The sequence below is a fragment of the Dermacentor silvarum genome, chromosome 9, assembly GCF_013339745.2.
Source record: "Dermacentor silvarum isolate Dsil-2018 chromosome 9, BIME_Dsil_1.4, whole genome shotgun sequence".
NCBI lineage: Eukaryota > Metazoa > Arthropoda > Arachnida > Ixodida > Ixodidae > Dermacentor > Dermacentor silvarum.
In genome coordinates this window covers 132666299-132693628 of record NC_051162.1, presented here as the reverse complement: position 1 = coordinate 132693628, position 27330 = coordinate 132666299, and the positions used below count along the sequence as shown (strand labels likewise).

Genomic DNA, 27330 nt, shown 5'->3' with positions numbered 1-27330 from the left:
TTGGGACCCTCACACAAAAATTAACATTAAGAACCTTGAAAGAATTCAAAGAAAAGCGGTCCGATTTATTTACAATAAATTTAGGACTACTGACTCCCCCACTGCATTACTAACCGCAAACGGCATTGAACTATTACAAATTCGAAGAAAGAAAAGTAGACTAGAGTTTCTATCAAACTTAATTAATCATAGGCTACCCTTAGACACCGCAACATACGTATCCCCCTTGATAAGCAGACCCACTCGACACCACTACTCTCATTCGCTAACACCAGTTTTCGCAAGAACTGACACTTTTCGGTACTCTTTTTTTCCACAAACAATAGCTGACTGGAATAAACTAACTGAAGCATTCCCCCCGCGCCCGTGATCTGTATGCCATTTGTGTAATTAGTGCTGTTATTTTGTGTTAGAGTTTTATTATAACCCAGTTAATTAAATTTTCTTAATCGTCTACCTTATGACGACACACATATTGTGAAAAGCTTGTTAGAAACTTGTTTCATTCTGTTCCTTTGTGATTATTCTTGTGTATCCTGCTCACCCTGCTTGGACTTCTTGTCCGCAGTATTTTTTAAATAAATAAATAATACTTTCGTGACGCTTGAGTAGCATTCAAGGTCCAAAATAGGCAACAACATTCTCACATGTAAAACTTGTACGACGACTTTTGCTTCACTTAAGACTATATTGTTTATTGGGGAAATGTCATTAGTGTGTGTGTTGTGTGTGGTGTGATTCGTGTGTGTGGTGTCTCCAGGAAAACCTCAAGCTTCTCCACGGCCGTGTGGTGGCCTACATTGACCTTGGCCAACCTGTGCTGGGGTCCACTTCGCTAAGTGTGGCGGCCTCCCCGCTCCTCTACCACGCGGTCTTCAATGCCACCAGGCAGGTGAGGTGGCTCACGTGGTTGACTCTCTCGCAAGGAGTTGCAGAGGTTACTGAACGAGCAGTGTGGTAGAGAGACGTTGAAGGAGGAACCCTAAATCAGTTTAACGCTTTCCATTTTTGCGCTATTATCCCAAATTGTGACCAAGAATGAGCAAACTATATTTAATAACACCAGTTGCCAACGTGTTTTACCTCCTCTAAAAGCGTAAATTTGCTTTTGATGGATTATGTGCTGCCATCTATCAAAAGCCTGACTAAACACTGAGACAAAGTTAGGCTCATCCATTGCATTGCTAGCAACCTGAAACCCATGGACGAACCCAGCTAGTTCAAGGCACGGGAGGGGTTAAAGTATTCTTTAATGCTTTATTTTCATTAAATTTGCACTAAGTAATTGTTTACTACAAGAAAAAAATATTAAAACCTATAATTTGTGAATTTCACATCGAAACGCCAGTGCCAGTATGTCAATGTGGCATTGCAGATTTCAAAGTAGTTTCTCATATTTTGGGCATTGAGCCATAGCAAAAGCTTTTAAAACTTGCAAAGCTTAGTCCTTGGCTCCTTCAGAATACAAAGTAGTCTATCTTTGCTGATAAAAAATTAACTAGGCCCAAGCATACACTGTAAAAATCCATAACGTCATGGCAAGGTGCAGGAAATTCAAGGTTGTGTCGTCTTGAATCTAATAATGCTGTAAACTCGTCAATATATGCAACAAGACAGGCTTCCGTCAAAACCTCGACTTCATATGCAACTTTTTCAAATATTAGGTCATTTTCATAATATTTTATTTAGTTCTTATTTTATGCACTTACTGCAGATGCTTAGTGGCTATGGTGTTGTGCTCTGCAGCACGAGGTCGTGGATTTGATTTGCCAGCTGTGGCAGCCGGCAAATCGAATTATTTTCGATGGCGGCAGAATGTAAAAGCGCTTGGGTACCATCCTTTCAGTGAACGTTAAAAACCCAGGCGGTAAAATTTAATCCGGGGGGGGGGGGGGGGGCGTATTCTGTGAGAGTCCACCTAGTGGTCTGTCCATTTCAGCTGTCGCGATTGGCTCCAGCTGCATGAGCGAGAAGGTGCCAGCCAGTCCCCTTCTCGCTCGTGCAGCTAGAGTCAATTGGCGACAGCCGAAATGGACAGTCCACTAGGTGGACCCTTACAGAATACCCCCCTGGGTTCCCCTACTACAGTGTCCTTTATACTGTGCAGTTTCCATAAATTAAAGCCCATAATTTTAAAAACGTTACATACATTTTCTTTACCCCATTTTCTGCAAAGCTTTGCAAAAGTTTAGTTCCTCAGATTTTGCCGAAGTTTATTAATGGCTTCCGCATGATTAAAAAAAAATCCAATTAGACCAACCTTATTGTTTTGCCTACCCCAGTACAAGAGTTTCGAGGCACGTAGAAGAGTGATTTTCACAAAATCTTCTTATATGTGGTGCAGGTGCCAGCTGGCGGTGATGGCTCGCGCAGCGTGTACGAGCAGTGGGTGGCCACCTTCCCCAAACACCGCAATGCTTCGCGGCTCCTGTTCCCACCTCCGAGTGGCTCTTCTGTGGCACCCCCAGTGCACCTTGAAGAAGGGGAGGAGTGGGACTCCTTCAGTGTGGAGCCCCTGGACCTGCTGACCAACTACAGACAGGCCGCCATGCTCCCTGTGCGACCAGCGTGAGTGCACCTCACTTACGTAGAGACTCGCAAAACTTGTGCAGCATCAAGGGCTCTAGGGTTGACAAAGGAACCCCTCGTGTATGACCATTAAAGGCCAACTGCACCGTAATTTTACTTTGGCTAAATTGGTTATAAATGAGTAGCATGTACCAATGAAGCAATCTTGGCAAAGCCACAGCGCTGTTAATTGCATTTATTTCTTATTGTATCCATGTATCTATTGTATCCATGTATCCCACTCGTTATAGGGCCAACCGTCCTTGGTGCAGTGGCATACCCACACTAATACATGCAACCTGGGTGTGCACTAAGCACCCTCATAGGCCAAATACAAGTAACGTAATGTAGCAGTGGGAGGCACAGTGCGCCCGCTTCGACCTGGCAAGACAAAAGTCCTTAATTAGCCAGGTGAGGCAGGTGGCAGAGGCCAGTGGGGCCCTGGACTGAGAGGCTCCGACCACCCCTCCTTAAGATCTTTTTCATTGCAATAAAGTTTCTATTATTATACTATTCTTATTAGTAATCTCTAAACAGCACCTAAGCAGACGGTGCATGCACCTAGTGGTTAGCGGGTGTGACGTTAGTCCCAGCACACCTCCTCCGAAGCTTTAAATTAAGCAAAGCTTTCTTGCCGAGTTCCAGGCACTTTTTTGTATACATCTGGCCTCTAATGCCAAACGCGTTTAACAGGATGGCGCCATCTAGATGTGGTGCAGTGTAGAAGTAGTTGGTGAGTTAACCGTTTCAAGCATACAGTTTCATACAATAATTAGTACTAGAGGGAATTGTGGCTCTAGTGTCTACGGAAGTTGCAAGCAGGGAGATTCAGCCAGCATGGGAATTATGGTTAGTGCGTGCATTTGCCTAAACTTCAGCCTGTTCGCTACCTGGCATTATGCAATGCTTTTTAGACCCTTGACTCCTCCTCTCTCAAAATGAAATAAAGCTTGATTTGATTTGTCATGCTTTCTGCGCCTTAGAAGCCATCGGCGACGATGACGATGGCGGAGTTTGTGTTATTGATGACAGCGGCAAATCCTTTCAAAATAAAAACACGCCACCGAACAGCACGGAGCTTGATAGCGAACATCGTAGCTAGGCCTAGTGGTGCAAAGCGCATGACAGTGCGAAATGATCAGATGACCACGCACCAAGCACTATGTGGCGAAACACATATGGCTACTGTGACTGCGGTGACAATGGCTGGCTACCACTGCCAGTCGATTGGTGTACCTCACTCTTTTCTGGATGCTTTGTTTCGTAATATACCGTATTTACTCGAATCTAGGCCGACTCCGATTCTAAGCCGACCCCCCAAAAGTTCGAAGTCCGAAAAAAAAAAAAAACTTACCTCGAATGTAGGCCGAACGAAAAAGCGAGGACAGCATTCGCAAAATGAAACACCATTTATTAAATTTGAACATGCCGAGCTCATTCTATGTCACCATCGCTGCTAGCCTCGTCGCTATCTTCCTTACTGTTGACATCTTCAAACAGTGCGCTATATTCAGTACCATCCAGCGCATTAGAGATGCTGCATTTTTGGAAGGAGCGCACGTTGCGGCGCACGCAAAAACCATCTCCCGTGGCCCCCTCCAACGACAGACCGATGCCGAAGTTCCGCCCGGTTTGAACGTTTGACGATGCCTCTACGGCTAGCACAACTACCGCATTTACTCGATTCTCACGCTTCCTCGATTGTAACGCGCACCCGTTTTCCGCGAGGAAAAATTTGGAAAAATAGATTTCCTCCCGATGCACTGATGTTGCGATGAATAAAAAAAGTCGCAGTTTCGCCCGAAAGGCGATGCATCGAATGCGGTAGCAAATTAGTACACCGCTATTAACAAGCACGGTGTCACGCGCGCTCAAGCAAATATGAACGCACCTCGCTCGTTGACCGCGGAAACGAACTGTCAAAACGCTGGAGACGAAGCGCGCCTTCGTGCTAGCATGCCTCTCGCTTCAACGCGGCGAAAACACGGCGCGCGGCGGACTTTACCAGTCGCAGATTGCTTTCAAGATAGGGCCAAGCCTGATCGTATCGCTGGAGTGGATCGTCGCAGATTACGTCCTGCTTCGGTCCACTGAAACCGTTCCGCATTGCTTTGCTGGCGAAAATCCTCTCCTTCTGTTTGCGCCAGTCCCGCTCGCAAGTTTCGGATTCTCCGAACGCCCGTGATGCGGCCCGATTTCCGTCCGTCTCCGCACAGATGATCACTTTCCTTTTAAATGCGGCATCATGATGAACTCGGTACTTCATGCTGATAGAGCAGACGCTGAGAACGTGAAGACAGACGGTAGACTATTGCCTAAGCACGTGTACTGCAGCACACGGAGGAAGCTTCCGCATGCTACGGTAGCTAGGCACGACGCGCGTGCGAGGCGGCCATTTTGAAATGCCGACGCAGATTTAGGGTCGTGTTGAAAGTGCGCGTTAGATTCGAGTAAATACAGTATTCGTTTAGAAAGCGGCACTATATTGGCATCGCCCATTTGGTGCCATTACGATAACGCCACACCGCGCGCCGATGCTGCACCATACCGATACTAGGGTGGCTAGAAGGGGAGGTGTGAATACCGGCGGCGCAAGCGTGACCCCTCAGCGCACCGATGCCGCAGGGCGGCGCTGTTGACCGAGGTGCGGGAAGGCACGCAACCGAAATGAGCGCATCGCCAGCCTCGGGTATCGCGCGTTGTCTGCGAGCGTCATGGAATATACGTCTTTATCCATGAAATCAACGTTTTATCAGCCCACATCACTACTCCTGTGAGATTTTATGGGCCCAGTTCGCATTGCGTCGATAGATTCAAACGCGTTTTTTTTTTTTTTTGTCCTCCAGATCAGAATCATAGGGGCTGGGGGCTCTGGAATAATTTCGACCACTTCGGGTTCTTTAACGCGCACTCACACCTTACGGCACACAGGTGCCTTGCACTTCGACTCCCTCAAAATGCGACCGTCGTCCTCGAGGTCAGCAGTAATCACCCTATGCGTGCCGTACGTACGACCTGTAAACTGCAGTCATTACCCGATTACTTCTCGACGTACAAACCACTTTGTGCCAGCGCTTGAAGACGTGTAGCATGTCCTTTCGACGCTCAAATAAGCAATTTACTATGATTTCAGACAGCAACAGATCTGGTCATAAAATAGTTTATTTAAGTGAGGAAAACAACTATGGGAAAATTTGATCTACAACACGCAATATTTCAGTGCTTTTAGTTTATTCTCAGTGCCCTGCTGAATGACACCTTTAAGCAAAAAATGAATCCTTGTTACGCAATAAAAACGTACAACTGATGCTGTCAGGGCAGCAGAATGCTCTAGGCAACCAATTTTTGGCACATCACCAATTGATCAACTGCATAAACTTTGCCACAGCTTTGGCATGCAAACGAGTGAGTTTGTTTTCAATAAGGGCATTAATTGACCAGCTTGTAGAATGGTTCTGATAGACTGATAGATATAAAAGGCCCCCAAAGTCCCTTCTGTTTGTTCTTTAGATTCCACAACGGTTTCGTTGTGAAGCTGCCCAGCCAAGTAGATGCTACAGCTGGCAATTGTCCTTCTCCAATGAAGAACACTACCATTTTGGTTAACACAACAGGCGCAGCATTTCGTTCAATGCAAACTCTGCAGTCCAGTAACGAGCAATGTTTTGTTTAAACTTTTGCAGTGACCACAGTTCCAAAGGTCGCTTAAGCTCGATAATGAACAATTCTTCTGCGACTGGACTGGGCATTCCATCCCGCTGTATATTTACAGCCTCCACGTCTGCCGGTGGGCATGCATTCCCCCGTCTTGTCAATAGACAAGCGCCGCTTCTCTTGTAAGATAATAATAATAATAATACTTTATTCGTACTCAGAGAGTCGAATATGTAGTCCAGGCATACAGGGTCATAGTAAGCGGAACTGCCTATACCGGAGTGGTTTGCGTCCCGAACCTGGAACCCGTGGAGCGTGTGAGACATCTCTTCTTTTTCTTTCTTTCGTCAGAGTCCTGCTAATGTATTTTGGCAAGTTCGGAAGTACTGTGGGCACGGCATCTTCTGAGAGGGCAGGAATGTGACGTGGTATCAAGACTGCAGTTCCATTAATAAAGTCGCGAACGATAAACCTAAGGAAACAAAAAAAAAAAAAAAAAAAAAAAAAAGGCGGTGGTGATCAGATTGAGCTAGCGTGAAAGGCCTCGTGAATGATACTAGGATGGCAATTGGCAATGCCATGACGACGCTGTGCAACACGCTATGTATCGCGAGAAACACCACAAACAAGGCGACGAGACCAAAACTGACGGCGAAGGCACGGAGGCGAGGCGAGACCGGCAGGCCGGCGCGGCTATGGTTCCCGCGCCGCGAGCGGTAGCGCCATATTTCCCCTGGTGGCATCGGTGCGCAAGGGGGTCACGCGCGCCTGCAGGAAAGCGCCGCCGGTATTCACACCTCCCCTTCTAGCCACCCTACCGATACTACCGATACGACGCAGGTCAAAATGGCGACGTCGCTCGTGTACTTCAGCTGGCTACTGGCGCGGCTAGTAGCGGCTGCGATACTGACTTTTCTAGATGGCGCTAACTATGCACCATATTTATCAGTTTCAGTTAAAAACTGGCGCGTTTTTTAAAATCCTCGAATCTAAGCCGACCCTAGAGTTTCGTGTGTGATTATTTGAAAAAAACTATCGGCCTAGATTCGAATAAATACGGTAGCAGATTCCCATATGCAGCTGCTATTGGCCTATTGGCCAATAGCTGACATCAATCAAGAAGGGTGCTTGGATCAGTGCGCTTCTTTCTCGACTATGTCTACGTCTATTGACTGTTTAATAAACCACTATTTTAATAATCTCACAGCCTTGAACCAGCGCTGGTTCAAGGCTGTGAGATTATCAAAATGGTGGTGGTGGTGGTGGACTCGATTAAAGGGGCCCTGAACCACCTTTAAGCGAAGTTGAGAAATGCATTTAAAGTTAAAATGAAGTATTTCAGAGATACTTTGCCACAGAAAGTACTTCTATGCGTTCAGCAGAAGCGGAGTTACTGCCTGTCAAAGATCGCCTGTGATCTCCTTCGCAGTGTTCCTGTGCTTCTTCAATGCCTTGCACTGCGAAGGCTATGGCAGAGCGGGGCATGCCCACAACGCTTCGCCTACATGTCACTGTGGCGCGCAGTTCAAGTTTGGTTTTGGGTGTTCATGTAGATGCCAGTACTTGTGATTTTGGCACCTACGACGCACCAAACACGGTTGTCCTCAGCGAGCCGCAGTGCACTTAGCGTACCTGTCGTGGCACCCGACGGCAATCGTGGTATCTACGCTATGTAGCAGACTGCAGCTACTTGCAGCTGTTGTGCATATGTGCAGCGTTTGCTTTGTGCACAACAGGTCTTGAGTGCACGAACCGGCTTTGTCCTGCACCAACTTGACCAACGGATAGTAGCCACATCCAACTTGCGCATTTTGAAGCGCTATCAATAGCTAAATACAAAGCGAAGTCTGCCAAGGCATCTAACCAGAAGTGGCCAGGAGTTAGCACGCACTGGCAAGCGTGGTTTGAGGCTAGATGAGTGTTCAGAACTAGCTGTAATTAGTGAGACCCGACGGCTGTGATACCAATGAGCAGGGTGGCCAAAGTTTAATTCCTATGCAGGCGGCCGAGGCCGAGCATAAGCAGACGATAGTCGGCTTCTTCCGGAAGTATGAAATTATTATTGAAAATTGAAAGCAGATTTTCGCTTACTTCAGCCTGTTTATTAAACAGTCAATAGACGCAGCAATAGTCTAGGAAGAAGCGCACTGATCCAAACACCCTTCTTGGTTGATGTCAGTTATTGGCCAATAGCAGCTGCATATGGGAATCTGCTATATTACAAAATAAAGCATCCAGAAAAGAGTGAGGTGCAGGCTTCTGTTGAAAAGAGTGTTTGAGAAAAAAGTGGCTTCGCGCACGAGCTCCACGCGCCACGCACTACTACAAACTTTGGCTGAAATGTTCACAGCAGCGAATGCTATCCGTGGACTGTGTTTTTTTCACCAAGCCTGAGAGGTGGTTCGGGACCCCTTTAATGACGTTTCAGACCTGTGCTCACGGCAAAAAGTCCAAAAGATCGGACAGCAAATGGTTTCAGCATCAGAAATTTCAGACGGCCTTATATATTGCCTCTATGGGGCATGTGGCGACACTGAGAAGGTGTCCGTATTATCAGGCATGTCCGAAAAACCGCTTGTTAGCTGTGTTATTTCAACAGGTCCCATTGCAGTTTTCACTAAAGGACTCTTTCCTGTATATTCTACTCCATCTCTACGTTCTACAAGCCTTTTATTAATAAATTCAAACCCAAACATTGTAGTGCAAGCACAATAAGGCCATTTATTGTTCCTTTTATACGAGAATGCCAGTTAGCCAATATATACTGTGGAATCCCGTTGATACGATTCTGCATAATAATGTTACGTGTAGCTGATGCACCAGCCTATTTACAATATGGTATTTACACGTACGCTAGCAGTGGCAAAGATGGCGACCCTATACCAATCGGGAGCACGTCATCTTCCTCCTCTTCAGTGCAGCGACACTGTGACAGCTGTTTCGTATCAATACGTTTTTCGGGATAATACTTTTTTTGTTCTTTCCCCAGCCAATGTCTTACAGGGGCAGTGTATTTTGCATAATAAGATTTTCGGATGATGCACTTTATTTTCCGGTTCCCGTGAAGATTGTATCAACAATATTACATTGCATACAAGAATACTGTATTTACTTGCGTAATGAACGCACCCCGAACTTTGCTACTGTGCAGTGTCACGATCGAACGGCCGTGCTGTAGTTTTCTGGAGAGACTAGAATCCTTGACTCTCGCACATGTGTTTAAATAAGCAAGAGCACTTAATCTCAATGCCAGTCGCTGTGCTGGAAATACTTAATAATTCTGCCGCGTGAGAAATGCCGAGATCACGTAAATAAAAATTCTGCAGCTAACTTCTGTAGGTTACACATCCACGCTAGCGGCACATCGGCACGGGCGGTGGGTTTCGTGACTGAGAAGCTGACGGCAGAGCCAATGATGAGAGAACACTGGCGGTAAACGTGCGGTAAGAACAGGCTGCATGTTATCACGGTTGCTTTCTCCGTCAGGCCCCAAGCTACCGTGATAACATGCAGCCTGTTCTCCCCACAACCTTGCTGCCAGTACAGGCGCAAAGGCACCTCACAAACTCTAGAGAGAAAAAGCCGTAGCTGGCTCTCTGCAACAGTTACTTAACGCAGTTTACGGACTTTTCAGATGGCTCGAGCATCAGAACATTCGTGCAATCTCTTGTCATGTGGAAATGTACAAGTGGGTCAGACTGGTCACTATTTGAATGTGTGCCAAGGGAACATTTCTTTGTCTTTGAGAGGGACTGAACATTCAAACTTTACAATCATAAGAGCTCCTGTTCTCTTGTGCTATGGTGTTAATGCAGCACAGAAGTCAGTTCACGAGAGAATTTGCCGAAGCATTTCACATACAGTGCATTTCACATACTGCACATACAGTGCAGTGTTTATCTGTACCACTCTACAAAAGTAACTTTGATTTTCTCTTAATTGCGGCTAGGGGACTATGGTAATCTAGGTTCTTTGTTTTTTAAAATTTATTTCAAGAAACCCCTAAAGGCCCTCACAACGAGGGTATTACATAGGGGGTGACAAAAATTGTATGGCAATCTAGAGAAGGAATAGGCAACAAGAATAAAATGTGGCAGCACAGCAGCAATCAATGAACCATAATGAGAAAACGCAACATAATAAACAGAACACACACACACACACAAAAAAAAAAGAAAAATCAAACATTGCGGTAAACGGAACAGAACTAGAAGAAAAGCTACTTATCACATTCATATTTTAGAAGTTCTTGAAATTTCGATGTGTTTATTTCAGTTGCGATTGTAACAGGCAGCTGGTTCCACTCAATAATGGTTTTGGGTATGAATGATTTCGCAAAAGATGAAGTGCTGCAAATGATGCGTTTGATCTTGAAAGGATGGTCACGGCCGGGAAAGAAGGCCGATGGTGATTGAAAGAAATCGTCATGAAGCAACGGATAATGGTAAATTTTGTGAAAAAGAGTTAAGCGAGCAAGTTTGCGACGATGGGAGAGGTTAACAAGACCAGCACGAGCTTTTAACGCCGTGACGCTAGTGAAACGTGAGTTTCACTAGCGTCACGTGAGTTTCACTGGTTATCTCACTGGAAACGTGAGTTTCACTGGTTATCTTGCCTTGTTCTTTCATGTACTTTCTTCTGGTGGTTGCAGTGTTCACACACAGCGAAATCATGTGGCCATTACTAGTATAATAGAGTGTGTGTGGCTTTCATTAAACTTTCAGTTAGGAGTGCGTATTTGTGTGTCCCATCCATCTCATTGTCCTTGTTTTTTTTTTGTTTTTTTTTTATGCCGTTTACAAGTAAGTTGAGCCCTGCTTATTTCCTTTGGTATGGAATGCTGTCAAACAGCACAGTGGTGCACCAAAATAGCCTGCTCACATGCTATTTTGCAGAGTGCGGGCTATGGATGTCGAAGGTAGCTATGCGGCCTTCTTCTCCCAGGCAGGCATTCCAGTGGTGCAGATGAGCTACGTGGACGACATCCTTCAGAAGGTGAGTGGCCGATGTTGAGGAAGCACCTCATTTCCAGATCTTGGCGAGTTTTATGGTACTTATTAGTACTGGGTGCACAGAAGCACAGGTGGAAACTTGCAAGGAGTAGTGTATGTGCACAGTGTTGTAGCTTTGAACAGCTCTGTTACACGTAGAATTTTCATGAAATTTTGATTAAATTTTGCTGTTTGTACATGGTCAAGGCAAACACAGAGAAGAGATATAAACATGAAGTGGCAGGCTATCTACTATTGACATTATTTTCTGTTTGCTCTTGATATCACAAGTGAGAGAAATTGAGAAATGCCAGTGAGTTCAGTAACATTCAAGATGATAGTTATAGGTTTCTCCTTTATTCACCAGCAACCAAGTACTGTGTAAGACTTTGCTTTCAGTTTTGTTAGAGCAGTGGAATATCTACTGATGTAAAGGGTGACCCAACAACTTTGAATTACCTGTATCACATGCGATAATTACCTAAAGTATCAACATAGCAACCACTGAATTTAATCTTGACTGAGTCAAACGAACGAGCTAATTTGTGAATCCATCACTTTTACCATGAGTGCAGTTGTCCCGAGTGGCATTCCCACGCAAGCACACCCAGTACGACCGCTTCTCGCTATTCCGAGAACACGTGGACCCGGAGTTGCGGGCGCATGCGACAGTGGCGGCTGTTGCAGGAGAGTTGGTGCGCACCCTGGCGGACTCGCTCTTCCTGCCTTTCAACCTGTTTGACTATGCACAGCTGTTGAAAGACCTCTGCTTCAGCCTCCACCTGCATGCACATGGCCTAGATTTGGGTGAGACATGGGCAGAATTTCGGGCTTTTTTAGGTGTTAGTTAACCCCTTCTGTGTGTCTAATTTTTTATTTAAAAAATTTCGGTCCAGAAGTTCTTGTCTAAAAGAGGTTATCTCTTTCATAGGGATATTTGTACATGGCTGTATTAAAACATTGCAAAGCAGAAATGCAGTTTACCAGAGAAATGCAATTCACAAAGATGGCTGAACGAGCATGTTGGTAATGTTGCATCTTTGGTTAGCAGCATGACAATCTACATGGGAAGAGAAGTGACTGGAAAGAGCCCTATTTCCTGCCACTTCTCTTACTTCCCATGTTGATTGCCATGCTGTGAACCAAAAAAAGTTACGGGAGAAATTCTAGAGCTAATCTAACATGCAATTTTCTCCAGAAAAATGTACCAGAAGTAACATGTGCATTATATTTGAGCAAGAAACCAGATCTACGGTACTAACAAGCTGTTGTCATTGGCATTAAAAATTTCTATAATCCAATCCACATATCTCTACAGCAATGGGAGCTGCGGTAGCTTTGTGCCCACTACGTAGATCGTTAGGCTGCCTTGGTCTGCAAGGCAGATAAGAAGAGTAGTATCTGACATGTCATAGACGTGCAAGGCTGATATACTTTGAGTTGTTGATAGGGATACCTTTGATGAAGACGATAGGTGACGCCCTGTACACTGTAGCATGGATGCAGCGTACAGTCGAACCTGGATATATCGAGTCTGAAGGGGATACCCAAAAAGTTCGATATATAGATATTTCAATATATAAAATAAAAATTTTATACAGAAAGTTTCAAGGGGACTTTACTGCTGTTCGTTATACGCAATAATTTGTTATATGTGGGTTCAATATATCCGGGTTCGACTGTATTTTCTTTTTCTAAGAAATCAGCAGCACTCTCTCTCTTACCATGAAAATCTGATCTGTGATCAAGTTATGGCATTGCGTTTTTCCAGATCTGACCATGCTTGTTACTATCGAGGTTAGAACCAAGTAAATAAGGTACTATCTGTGCTTTATTAAAGCCATCAGTAGCATTAAGCGTAAGTCTAAAACACGGAAACGATTAAGCCGTTCAGACAAGTGCTGGGTGTTGGTATGCCATGTTATTAAAAATATAATGGTAAATAAAGACAAGCACAAAAGTTAAGAAGGCAAGAGGGAGCTTTTTTTTAACCCATCCAGCAGGCTACTGTAACTGTACCAACCTAATCAGCATTCAAGTGTTGCTCTGGATTGTTGCATTATAGTCCATGGGTTCTCAAAGTGGGTTCCGCGGAACCTACGGGTTCCGCAGGCCCCTGCTCGGGGTTCCGCGAGCCACTGATAAATTTTCCCTGGTCCCGCTCTCGACAAGTGTCTAAAACGGCGAGCACGAGGTGCGCTCGATCGAAAGAACCTCCATTACCCATGCCCGAGTGTCAAAAAGCACAACACAGTGCGTAACAGCAATGCGCGAACTGCGCAATAAATACGCAAGCAGCTTTTAGCCACCCAAACTCTGAGAACGGGCAGCGCGCCTAAGCTTTCACAGTTGAATCTCAGAGGCCGTAGCTTACCACCATGCGCGTTTCTCCTATTTGTAGTTAGGGTCGGTGCCGATAGTGTGCGCACTGACGTATACGTTGGAGGAAAAAAAAAAAAAAAATGCGCGGAGCGCCCCAAATGCGCGCCGCAGAAGAGCAAGAACGGCGTAGCGTCCAACCGAAACGAATCGGCGTAGTCCGCATCGCCGCGGTCCTCAGCGGCGATCGTACGCGGCACGTGACTGACAGCAACGCCGAAGCGCTTCGTGCCTAATTGTGCCTTTAAAGCTCTTATTCTTGCGTTTATCGCCGCGCGCAACACCGCGTTGGCGGCTAGCCGCGTGCCTTCCTAAGTGCGTAGTCGCTATCTCTAATCGCGTCGATAACCACCGCAGTTTCGTCCGCAGCGGTTGCGGCAAATAGTAGTTTCGTTTCACTCGATGCGCGCGTCGGCTGCGTGCCTTCACAACTGCGCAGTCGCCTCCCATGGCAGCGTCGATAGCGACCGGCCGCGCTTTCGTCCGCACTTCTTGCAGCGAACGGTAGTTTCGTTTTGACTTTGTGCGTGCGTCAGCCGCCTGCCTTCAGGGCCGGTATTTTGTAGTGATGACTTTAAAGTAATAATGCCTTTTCGCGCTTATCGCGCTTTGTCAGTGGTCAGAGCGACGGTCCGCTCGCGTTATCAACGGGATCAGCCGGCCGTGAGCGGTTGATGATAAGACTATTCTAAAATAAGTCATAAGGCATCGCTACAAAATCGCGGCCCAGAACCGTAAAGTCGCCGTCCATGATCGCGTCGATAGCGGCCGCGGTTTCGTCCGCAGCGGTTGCGGCAAGCAGTAGTTTCGTTTTGACTCAGTGCAAAGCTGTCGAAGATGAAGAGCACCGGCTACATCGCGATGGACGGACAATTTGTTGGCGAGCAGCTGAATGGCGAAAAAAACATCGAGATATCTGCCCGTTGGTGTGCAAAGCGCGTCTCAGATGAAAACGCGCGCCGCGAAGGATGTCGCGAGGCCTTCGCCGCTGCTAGCGCTAATCAGTCATGAGACGAAGAGAATTTCAGCTTCCGCACTGGTCTTGTGCTAAATAGAAACAAGATTTGACGATTCATTGAGTAAATAAAAGCGTGTTGACCTAGTGAAGCATTTGTTTATTGTGTTCTTGATACCCGCGATAATTCGACATTCGGTTAATTCGGGGAGGGGGGGGGGGGTTCCTTGGCACTTTATGGAGCTTAGCAGGGTTCCCTGGGATGACCTTACTTGAGAACCCCTGCATTATACTTATGGGTGAGCATAAAAGACAGCATTCTGACATATTTTTGCTGCTTCTGTCGTTAACCTTCTCAATGCTTGTTTTCTACTTTTACAGTTCAACATCGTGCACGTGTGTCTGTTTTATTTATTTTATCCTTTGTGGAAAAAGTATAGGGCAGTAAACAGAATGATACTTTTACAGATTAGTTGTTTACTGTAGCCTAGGTGAATGCAACTGAGTAGAACTTAATAAGATTGTAGCTTTGATATTTTTTATTAACCTTTCTTTCGTAATGTTACAGGCTATACATTATGCCTTAAAACAACATCAGGAAACAGTGCACATACAAAATTTACGTGCTTTGTTTAGCTTACTCCAGTGGGAATGCAATACATGCGGACATTTGCTTTCCAGGTCCTCTAGACGCGGCTGTTCACAACTTCTCAGTAGCAGCATTTGACTTCCACTCCCGTCAGAACGGCCTCGACACCTCCGAGTGAGTTGACCTTTTCTCTATAACAGGCACATGCCAAGTTTGTCATGTTATTTAGGCAAAAGCTAAAGCGTGTCAGATGTTAGATGTGTAGAGACACATCATGTGTGCATTCTCAATCAGTCTGTTTTTGGGTGTACGACTGTCAATACACAACAATGTACAGACCTTGTGACAGGCCTTGTGGTGTCATTGCTATTACAAATGATGCCGGTAGTTGAATGATAGTCTGAGGCAAATATGAGTTCTGTGGAAATCGGGAACATGGAGGAAGTTTCATTAGATTTCCTCTGTAGCTTCGTGTTCTCTCTAGTGAATGACAAGTTTTTTCTTGATTGTACTATATGAATGATGGTCTGGTACTCAGGTAATAAATAGTCTGCATTCGAATGGCAGAGTGTACTCGTAGGGATGTCAGTTATTGATGCAAAACTATTTGTAAATTGACTATTGATAGCATAGATAGTTATTTTTAAACTATTTATAGTGTTACAGCAATTTCAAAAAGAAATGATTGGTAGAATCAGTAGCATTATGATAGCTTACTAACATTTGGTTTTGATAGCTTTGCAGTTGTTTGGTAGCCATATTACTAAAATTTTTGCTATGAATGACAGTCAGTAACACTCGGTTCGTGCATTTTTGCAACAATTTCTTGGTGAATAAAATATTTTTCTTCACTATCAAAATTCTCAATGTGGCTATCACTTATTCATACCTAAAACCAACCATGGTTGCACCATACCAACGAAATAAATTTTTCTGTATTTTCAAATTTAAAAACGCAGTGAATATTTGCTGCAGTGCAGTTATACACATTTATAATGGCTTTTTTCGTACTTGAATGGCAGGGTGTAGATTCACTACACATCATGCACCAGTTCACGGTGTGGTGGACCCCAGCACTCGGTTATCATGTGCAAAAGTGCACTGTGGCCTTAGATTGGCTTGATGCTGCAAACCTTTGCACCTTCTGAAGAGGTGGTGCAACCAAGTTGCATAGCTCCAGAGAACGTGGGAACCCGCACTGCCTAATTGAACTGGCTACAATGAGAATTACATTGTGATGGCGCCTTTGTGGTTGTCATTTATCCTCCCAGCTTTTCTTCTAGAGGTAGTTGTACTAACTCTATGCTTGTAAGTGCCATCAGAACTCAAGTACTTGGAGGTCTTTACTCGAATGCTTGGCTGTACATTTGAAGCACAGGCATGAATGAGTACTGTCTCCTTGCAAGCAGTCGATTTTTTCCTCTTATTTTTGTGCTTCATTTTTTGTAAAATCTCGTAAATGAGAGAAAGGTAGAGAGTTTCTCAGCAGTCAGCAGGGATAAATGGGTTTAGTATAGGCTTTAGGGGGTCAGAAAACAGTGGCGCTGCTTTAGCTCAGTAAGATAGGCCATAATAATTTTCTGTTGCACTATGGACTTGCTGGTGTTCTCTATGCATATTTATTTCCCAAAACACAGAACCTCTCCCACAGACAGGTGTGCTAGAGTGTGATCCAAATTTGCTAGTGAAAGCTACAATATTTGCCTCTGCACCACACACAAGGTTGTTGTGAATTAATGTGAAATGGTTAGAGGTGAGAATTACAAGTGGCGTGACACCAGCAGAAGTTGTGCATGCTCTCTATGAACATGGTTATATTGTCCTGCTGGCTAAATGAGTGAAACAACAAGATACTTGTGAGCTCTTTTCCTTATTGTTTTTACGTGCCACAATTTAACACTTGAGATACATAATTTAGCTTTGCATTTTTATTAGCCTTGCAGTACATTTAACCATTATATACAATTTTGATTTTGAAACATACCAGTTCCGGGATTCTATAAATCAGAACAGGATTTCTATGCTAGAATAAGCTGGATTCTGATATGTATATTTGTTCAGCAAAAACATGTTGGCATCTCATCATGTCCGACTTATAAAACAATGCACTGCACACGAAGTTTCCAACAATGGTGCACACTCCAAGAAACTCGCATGGCCGCATACATTCAGGTGTGCAAATTGCAGTCATCTCTGCAGTATGAACTGTTTCGTAAGATGCTATGAGATGCGACTCGGTTCACCCTTTAAGTCAAAGGCCGTATAGTGAGAAACTGTCGATACGAAAGAATTTTTTAGCACTAGCCACCTGTTTCGATATTTTGCAACAAGCCCACAAATTTCACTGTGGCATACAAATAATATGAAACTAACTTGGAAAATTGTAACCTTTTGTGCAAGCACAAAGAAGTGCAACTGATGTGTTTTTCTACATGTAAAAGAATTCAAGCATCAAGTGATTATGAATTCGAGCTTGCTTGTTGCTTATGCAATGGGTAGTGATGGGGCATGTGTGTTGTGCAGCCCAATGGCCATCCGGATGGTGAATGACCAGTTGCTGTTGCTGGAACGAGTCTTCCTCGACCCTAGGGGCTTGCCACGAAACCCCTACAAAAAGTAAGTTGCTTGCTACCATTTGTAATCAGTGTTGGGTCAAGGCGATTAATGAATTTTTGCAATTTCTGCAGAATTGGCACTGTTGTCACCCATGCTTAAGGTATGGAACGGTTAGGGCACAATATTATGCTGCTTACTTTTACTCTTAAATTACTGAATACATTATTGTAGAAACTGGTACTTCAGAGAGGCCGTGGCTTCAATTCATGGTCTTGACAGCTACTCTGTCATGGTGATTCCAGTTTGTTCTGAAATGCAAACCAGTGACAGCAGCAATCTGAAGAGTACTATATTTGCATGAATTAACACCCATCTTCCTTGTGTAACTTGCTGCCTGAGAAACTGCATCTTGTTATATAGTATTCAGAATGAAAATATATAGTATATAGTATTCAGAACATAGGATTGGAGATAAAGCTGAACTCCTGCAAAGCCTGGGCACATATCTTCGAATTGACTTTTGATCTGTAGTAGTTTTTGTGACATACACTGTTTTTCATTTAGAAGCACCATGCCGTAACGTAGCAGAAATTCACATTTGCTGTGCAACCTGTGTCTTGTAAACTTTGTGGCTAACTGTACTGTATTTCTACTCGATATGTCATGATTCTGCAATGTTCCCACATACTGTTATGTTGCATTTGAGACAATGCAGTATTGTAAATGTAACACAGCTGTTCGGTTTACCATACCTGCCAACTCTCCCAAGTTATTCTTAAACCTTGTGAATTTGGACCCGTTCAACAATTTTATGAATGTTGTGCGAAGGTTTCCAAAAAATAAATTCTGTTCACAAAAAAGTTCCGCTCGTCAGTTTTCAACCCTACAATTGGGCGCTCTTCTTATTGTGAACAGTCGCCAGAGAACGTACTTCTAGCAATTGTTCATACAGTCAAGTTCCTGAAGCAGGTAAGACTGACAACAGCTAGCAAATTCGCTGAAAAAGTCAGTGTAATCTAAATACAATGTGTTGCTTGTTTGTCTCTGCTGTTCCAAGTTTGTTGCTGCTTGTGTACTGCGTCTAAACGTAGATAGTCGTTTTAACAAAGTGCACATGTACCCAAAAAGTTGTGTGTTTAAGAAAATAATTTGCACTATGCAACAACACAAAGAAAACAGTTTCACTAATTCACAGTAAGCGAAACCAAATAAAGAGCCTTTTTTAATGGTACTTTTTTTTTTTACCAGATTTGCTGTTTTAACTTCTTAGCAGGCAATGGTGCAGCAAGTCAGATTCACTCGCTGATGGTGCATCAGTCAGCTAGCAGCAGTAGATTGATACCTGAAGTTTGAAGCAGAGTTTTGGAACTAGTATGATAGAATAATTCGGATCACTGTCTTTCAGCGTGCCGAAGTAACCTCTGGGCTTCCAGTCATTGGGTACGTAAAGCTTATCTGCCTGCCTTTTTTCTTGCAGGCACTTGGTGCTGTCCCCACCCGAGCTGCCCACGTACATGGACGAGATGTTCCCGGGCATCATGGATGAGTTCACACGCCTGGTAGATGAGCTGGGCTCTCCCAGCGATCCAGGCCCACACTTGGATGTGCTGAAGCAGCACTATGCCTTGCTGGTGCAGGTCATCCAGCAGGCTGCCGACACACTGGCTGCTGTGGTGCCACCCTATGCCTAGCAGCGCAACTCGTGCGTCCACTCCGTTTTACAATTGAAGTTATGAATAGCGCAAGAACTAAGCACATGCCATAGGCATGGGCCAGAGGCTTGCACTTTCATCCATCTTATTTGAGCAAAGTGGCTTAAATGAAATGTTAGTGTGATTGGAAGGCAGTGCCCAGCCCTTGTAATTGATGTGCTCTATCTGGTCTTCGATATTCATAACTTCAAGTACGTACCAACTAGGCCATCACAAGAGGCATGTCCATTTCATGGTGTTTTATATGGCAGCCAAAGCAAGGAGCATGTGTGTTTCTACAACTGGCAACACTCTCACCTGATGCTGTAGATGTGTCGGAAAACCTTTGAGCGAGGCTGAAGTCCCTAGGTAGCTTTTTTTCCTGTCAAGCCTCCTGTGAAACCATGCCAGGAATACCATTGTATTCGAAGGCAGTACATAGCCAGGAGCGTGGAGCCGACCAATGACAAGCATGGGTGTTGCTGCAAAGGCTTTCCTCTTCAACTTCAGGCTTTAAAAAAGCTTATCTAGGGACTTCAAGTTAAGCTGCCTTGCACATGCTTCTGCACCCTGCTGAGGCAAGTCCAGTGCATTGCTGTGATTGAGGTAGTTGCAATCCATCTGTGTAGAATCCATGTGGTTAGATCGTTCGTGGCAATGCCCTCAGTTTCATATTGTGCGATGTCCAGCAAAGTGCCGCGCTGTAGCAACAGGCACTTACTGGTCATGACATTTCTGCTGATGTATTCCATCAACTGAAATGCCAGTATCTTTGTCATGTCCATTCATGCTATGTTTTAGCTCATCAGCACATGCTGCAACCTTCACATATTCTTGTTTTATGTTAAGTTTCGGAAGAGGAAATAACTTAAACTACAGCTTCAAGGTGTGAGTTAGGTTACTTGTAGGAGCTGTCAGCATCTCTCTTGTTGAAAAAGGTTCAGAAAGCATCGTTCTCAAGCTCCACCATAGTGAGTTGTAAGAAAAGTCACTGATTGTATAAGGTAGGGTGGGAAATGTAGAAACAGTTGTGACCTCTAACTGCAAAGTTCTCTCATTGCACACAATGATACAGCACATTGCGCTTGTTGCTATCCTGGAACAAAATGTGGAACACTACTCACTGAGCTGACCAGAAGAGCATTTCTATTCTCTTTTTCATATGCTGCAGGCAATGCTACCCTCTTAGAGAGACTAGAACTCTTAATGCTCTGACCAAAAAGTAGTGTATCACATATGAACGAAAGATGTAGGTGGGCTCCATGTAATTTGATATAATATAGTCTCATAATATTATGTCACAAAATATAACTTATTACGTTGAGGGTGTCACATACCTGGTCCTTTTTATCACTAAATGAGCAGTGTGGCACATTTCTGTGACCAGCAGACAGTGCGCCAACTGCAGTAGTGACCAAAACCTAATGCGCCGCACACTGTAAGCACACGAAGGTGCACAAAGAGTACGTAATTTGACATAGCCTTGCGTCCACAAGTTGTATCTGTGATATACCAAGTAATTGTTCTGTAGAAAGAATTGGCAGACAACAAATTACTGAACAAGTAACTTAGCGCAATAAAAAACACACACACAAGAAAGGGAGACAAAGACAAGCGCTTGTCTTTGTCTCCCTTTCTTGTGTCTGTGTTTTTTATTGCGCTAAGTTACTTGTTCAGTTATGGAAAACCAACTAGCCCAACAATTAATTCTTCTAGAAGAAATTACTGCTCTGCAAAATATTTGGAGGGGGACATCTATGAGAAACACATAGCTTCCGTAGCATTGCCTGCTAAGTGTGAAACGGAGCAAAGGGATTGCTACACTAACTGACATGTGGCTTGTGGCTCCCAGAGGCTTTTGCCTGCACTGCCATTTATTGACAATGTGGCTCGTGCTCACAATGCCACCACGTGCACCTCCCACCTCATTTTGACATTCGCCACTGACAGCATGCGTGCGAGACTACAATGGTGCCTTCACGATTCCACGTTCATGCTTACAGTTGTGCCACATGCTGTCCATCCACTTGATTATTTCGTCCAGAAGTTGGTTTCACCATTGCTTTAGGTTCCTACTGGATGTGTCAATGCTGCAAGTGTGCCTTAAGATGCCGCCAACTACAGAGTGAAGAACAAAAGTGTGTGAGTGACTCTTTTAGTTGTTTGTCACACCGTACCACAGTTTCTTTTTTTCCTTCTTTTTCTTTCCAAATTTCAATAGCATGTATGGTCGTATGGTGGTCGTATGGTTCAATAGCATGTATGTAGTGAGTGTGGGCCAGTGTATTGTAGCATTTTCAATAGCACCATTATTTGGGCAAGAGTACACATCTGTCCTTGTTTTAGCATTATTGCACTAGGCTTCATTCTTTTTCCATCGCATGCTGTTAGACTTGTTAAAGGACTGTGGGTATGCTGGGCTATGTTTATACACTTGTGCTTAGGTCAGTTTTGTAAGTAGAGGTTGCATCTTGCTAGACTCTCGGACAACCTGTTGCTACTGTTGTCAAAACTGTATATGCTGTATTTACACAAATCTAACACACACCTTTCCTTAAAAAAAATTGGCAGCACATCACGCAGCACATCCCAAAATGGTGGTCACTGTCAGCGGTAGGCGCTTAAAAGGCAGTGACTTCAAATTGAAATTTCCAGTTAATGTGCAGTTAATGTGCGCTGAGAGAAGTTTTTTTTGTGTGTGCGCATAACCGTATTGGCCCCTATACTGTCAGTTACAATGAACTGAGAATAACTGGAGGACCGTATCTTGGCCCCTTTAACGAACCTGTAATCAAAGAATTGCCTATAGCAGATTATTCTTCGCTGCAGGAAAACGCAGCCCATTACTGCTGACAATAATTTTAACATTTTAGTACGTACATGTTTGAAGGACATGGCAATGACTTCATGTTGCTTGTATCCAAAGTTTCCCCCAGATCATACAAGCCTAGGTAATATTATTTTATGTAAATGAGTTGTATTTGGCTTCGAGTCATAACTGTAGTCTGACATCTCTGTAGTCACATGGCCAGCTTTCACACGCAACACACAACAGTGTTTTTTATAGCCCACTGTAGAGTTTCCGGACATTAAACTCCCACAGTTTTTTAACATTTCTTGCCCATTTAGCACCAGTTTAGCTTCTTTAGGTCAAGTGACATTCATGTGTACTCACATGCAACAGGGATCCTGTTAGTTGAGCACGTATGTGCCGTCGTAGTGTGTTCACCCGCCATACAGCGAGATGTGTGTGGCTGTTATGTACAGTGTGCGCCATGGGTCACTAGTTGCATGTCAGGGAGCAGGAGGATACTCAGCTCTGTTCCATGCTTCTTTTCTGCAACACTGTTTGCTACGGTGTAGGCTTAAAGAGGCGACCAGATGCACGCAAGATTCAAGCGACAGGCATAAGCAACGTGAGAGACTGTTGAACCGTGGTGTGAGGCGACTGCATAGACTCAACATCGAGAAATGAAGTAGCCATGAAGCTACATTGTTGTCCAGTTAAATACTATCATACATCAATTCCAAACATTTTGTAAGATCAACATTTCAATTAGAATGCACTAGATCTAGTGTACTGTGCTTGAGCACAGCGTAAAAGCGTTCTGAATAGCCAGCATTAGTAAATGCAATGGGCCCCATCTTGTAGGCAGAAATCAATACTCTTGTGGCTTGGTGGCGTCTTAGGCCTAAAAGCATCCAAACAAACAGCTGATCTCAATAATAACAAAAAATTGTTAATACTTAGTCTTCAGCATGAAGTGGGACTAAGCGAAGTCTGTTCTGGTCATTTGTTTCTTGCTGTCGCAACTAATTGCAAGTGGCAAGAGCGAATTCGAATCGAAAATTGGGGCCTGAGAACTGCCATGTTATGCACCCACAATAACCGGCAGAAGCTGCCGCATGGAATTCCAGGTGACAAGTAAATTTTTTGGGGTAAACAAAAACCAGCGATATGACATGTGATGGCAACAGATTGCCCTCCGCGATGGCAAAACTCATTGCTGTCGCTTGAATATTTGGTGCGTGTGGTTCAGCCTTGAATGTTGGTGTGCTGGTGTAGCTGTGTCTGGTGTGCTGGTGTAGCTGTGTCAGCAGCTTTGCATTTTGTGCCTTTCTTATGTTCCTAATAAGTTCTCCTTTTCTTTTTATACTCGCATGGCTCTTGCTAACATTTTTCTTGCTGTCAAGCATGAAAAGGTAAGCGCAGCTATTGGAGCTTCTGTGGCAACTCGGCAGCCATGGCATTTAGCTGCTGAAAGAAAGGTTGCGGGTTTAATTCCTGGCCTCTGTGGCCATATATCGATTAGGGCACAAGGCTGGAACGTCCACGTAAAGAAAAAGTTTGCTGCTTGTTAGGCTTCCTAGTGGACAAATTATTATGAAGCTTGCTATACTTTGGCAAGCCATGTGGCCCAGGCATAAGTTTAGGATGCTTAAAGCTAATTTCTTTCTTAAAAAATGCTTCACATTTGAGCTCAATAATGTTGCTTTTTTTTCAACATTTGACACATTTCTTCAGCATCACAATTTTATGAGGCTGTTCAATATATGGTATAATTCAATATGACTGATTTACATGCCTAAGTTCGTGCACAGAAAGAATTGCAAAGCATAAATGAGAGAGGAAGAGATGTACTAAGTATGTCTTGAACATGAGCTTGCTTGTTGACACCTCTCTGTGGTATGTGTGGAGATGTTCGGATGATTTTATTACTTTTATTTTGCATGGTCGCACTGTATTCGAAGTGCATGGTGTGATAGGACTCATATCATGGTGTGGGCTTTATTGACGGGAGAGTATTGTGTGAGTTGTCTATCTTGTAGTCCTTGAATGAGAAGCTTCATCGTAGGCACAATCCGAGGGCAGAACATTCCATTTTCGAGCCTTTTTGGTCACGAGAACCATACATTTCTTCTTTGGCTTACTAACGAGACAAAGCTTCCTCTTCCATATGGTGTTTCAGAACTACAGTGCAGCTAACATCTTTCTTCATAATCAAAAAAAAACTGACAGCTTCAATTACTTCACAGTAGGTTGTAGTGTATCGATGAGCCATAACTACAACTGCTGATACCAACCACAGTTCAAATATTGCCAGTGGTTGACAGAGCTCTAATGCGTGTTAGCATTAGCCAGGATCATTGCTGTGATAAGCCCACATTAGGTGTGAACAAATGACCAGACGTGACCAGTCGATGGGAACAGTGCAGCCTTGCAAACCTCGGGCCTTCTGGCACTATGCACTGTGCTGTTATAATGTGCTTACTGTTTACACACGCACCCTGCAGAATCGTGCCGTCTGCTCTATGTACCAAGTGTTGCATAAACTAGAGTGCCAGGTATATGACTCTTCTGGCTAAGCCACTGGTTTGTCTGCACACAAATTTCACACAAAGGTGACATTTCTTGATGCATGCAGTTTAACTCCGTCCGTGCGAGTGACAAGCTAGATCCATTCACATGTTTCTGGTAAAAACAGCCAAGGATGAGCACAGCTCATCGCTTATTATTTTCTTTCATTTTGATGTATATAGTGCTGTTAAGCTTAACTTTAGCAATTAATGGTTGAGATGTTTACATAATGCATAAAGTGTTCTCTTCGTTGCTTTTCATAAAGAATTTGACCATCTTTGGTCGGAATTCAAGATAACAGTGTGACACAGAATTGGTTAATACTAATTTTGAGCACAGTACTGGCCTGTTTCATTCAGACCAAATCAGAAGTATGCATCTAAAGTGATGCCAGACAGGAAATGTAAATTTTATGTCAGCAATACAGTTGCAGCATCTGTCATCATTGGGACAAAATGTAGTGTACATGCTGTGTTTTTTTAATTTTTTTCACTGTCACAGTGAGGCATGGAATTGCTATTAGACTTCTGCAAACCTACATCCTTTGTCTGGTATCACTGCAGTCATTGCATAGTGCTTCTGATTTATCTTGAACAAAACAGGCAAGTACTGCAACCAACCATGGCAGTAAACTGTATGCACCATAAAATTTCACCAATGTATCAAATTTGAGTGAGGCCAAGATAACAGAATAGCTAAAAGGTTCACTTACACTTAGTGCTCTTATTTGCATGTTCACATTTACATATGGGAGCTATTATTGCTTTGTCATTTGCAGCAGGAAAGGCTTGTGTTGCAAAAGCGTGATGCACTGGCACAGGGCAGTGGTTTTGAGGGCATCTCATCTCAACAGCCGGCACTGCATCTTTGCTTTGCATTCTGAATTCTCAATGGCCTTCTGTAGACCTCTTAGCAACGCAGAAGCCTACTAACAGTGTAATATGTTTCTTGTGTGTTCTGTGCCATGGTCTTGGCAGATTTCTTAGGCAGCTGGGCCGACTAATATTGTGTTATATTTATTCTCTTATTCCTATTTTTTCTCTGTTATTGTCTTCATTTTTATATCAGCTTGCGTGTTTTTTATTGCACTTTATATTTTTAGCATACATTTCTCTACTGATAGTGTAGGGCTATTCATTTTTGCTGTGCATGGTTCAGCTGATTCACCTCCATGAATGTCTGATGGAAAATTTCAACTTGGACATGCTGTTCAAAAAGAAAATAAACTTTTTATGAGGGGGACCAAGTAGTGCAAAACTTGATTCGTTATAAACGTGAATTAAAGGGGCCCTTAGGTGACTTGTTAATTTTGCCTAGATTCGCAGACTGCATTGGTTGAACTGCAGGCTCATCAGTTTTACTGCGAGTGGAGACGTGATAAGACCTGCGATAATGTGGAAATGAAAGGTAGGTTTCAACACCACACTGAGATTCTTGCACTGATTGCCTGTGATCTCGCAGATTTTGGTAGCACCTGCATGGGGCTAGGTAATTGCTTCCTGTGAGAAAGGACTGCATTGTATTTGTGCGAAAGCTAGGACTCTCAATCTCAACTTGGGTTATTTGCCTTTTTGCTCAAAAAGAATTCAATACACTCAAAGTACCATGAAACCCTTGACATCACACTGATGTCATCAGAATAGCAGTGTCGTTGCAGAATTCAAAAGCAGTTTTGTCTTTCTGGGCTAACAAACAGTTTTTTTACTGCTAGAACAATGCCAACATGTATTTTGAAGGCTAAGCCTACCTGCTTTAAACTGAAGTGCTTTCTTTAGGGTCCCTTTAATTTTTGCAGATCAACTGGGCATCGAATAAAATTGCTAGCAGAAATTTTCTGATTAAATCAAGGGGGTGCAGCTGAAGCAACTGCACCATGCACAGCTTGGGTGTGTGTCCTTATTTGTGATTCCAACAGCCGGTGCAAAAAAGCTGATGTTTCCTCAAAGGGATCAGAGTTTCTGAGGTTGTGTTTTTAGGAGCCTGGCTCCAAGTGGGAGAAGAGCAGCTGTGCCTTTCGCAACCAGCCTGCAGTTTGTGACTGTGCAAATACTATGTGCCTCTAGGCGTGTGTGTATATGAGCGCTGGAAATGTGAAGTATGTAGTTTTTTTACTCAATAAATGGCTGTTAGCCAAGGCACCTTCTCTGTCTATTTCTTATATTTTTTTCTTCTCCCATTTTGGGCAACCTGTGTTCAGTGAAGGTGTGGCAAGTGGGGATTTTTAGTGGAGCCATTGGCACCGTGCTTTTCTCATACTTCTTGCTGTGGCGCCTTTTTCATTCACTTTTCTGCTGGTTGATCATGATGGGAAATGCATCTTTGTCAGTAAACATTCTAAGCTCATTAATTTGCCACTGTACCATTGTATTGAATGTGCTAATTCTTGGTCTGAGCTGGTACAGATAGCCACACTTCAACACTGCTCCAGAGCAAGGAGTAATAAATAGCACAGCATATGCGAGGTACCAGGCTGTATACTGTGTGGCATGTGCATTCTTGTGGCTTCCACTGTTCATAAGCATTGTCCCTCACAGTGGCCAGCAACGTACAGTTTTTTTTTTTTTTTTTGCAGTGCGCAAATTCGCTGC

General features: G+C 43.9%; 1 protein-coding gene across 1 annotated transcript in view; it reads left to right on the top strand.

Moving 5' to 3' along the window:
* LOC119464386 (putative N-acetylated-alpha-linked acidic dipeptidase) overlaps nt 1-26880 on the top strand; it is a 44646-nt gene extending 17766 nt beyond the window's left edge. The window contains exons 7-13 of the mRNA XM_037725328.2: nt 761-892; nt 2345-2568; nt 11118-11217; nt 11789-12020; nt 15229-15310; nt 17660-17752; nt 19170-26880. Of these exons, the coding sequence (XP_037581256.1) occupies nt 761-892; nt 2345-2568; nt 11118-11217; nt 11789-12020; nt 15229-15310; nt 17660-17752; nt 19170-19383 (1077 nt within the window). The 3' untranslated portion in view covers nt 19384-26880. The remainder of the gene's footprint in view (nt 1-760; nt 893-2344; nt 2569-11117; nt 11218-11788; nt 12021-15228; nt 15311-17659; nt 17753-19169) is intronic.
* The last annotated feature ends 450 nt before the right edge of the window (nt 26881-27330 follow it).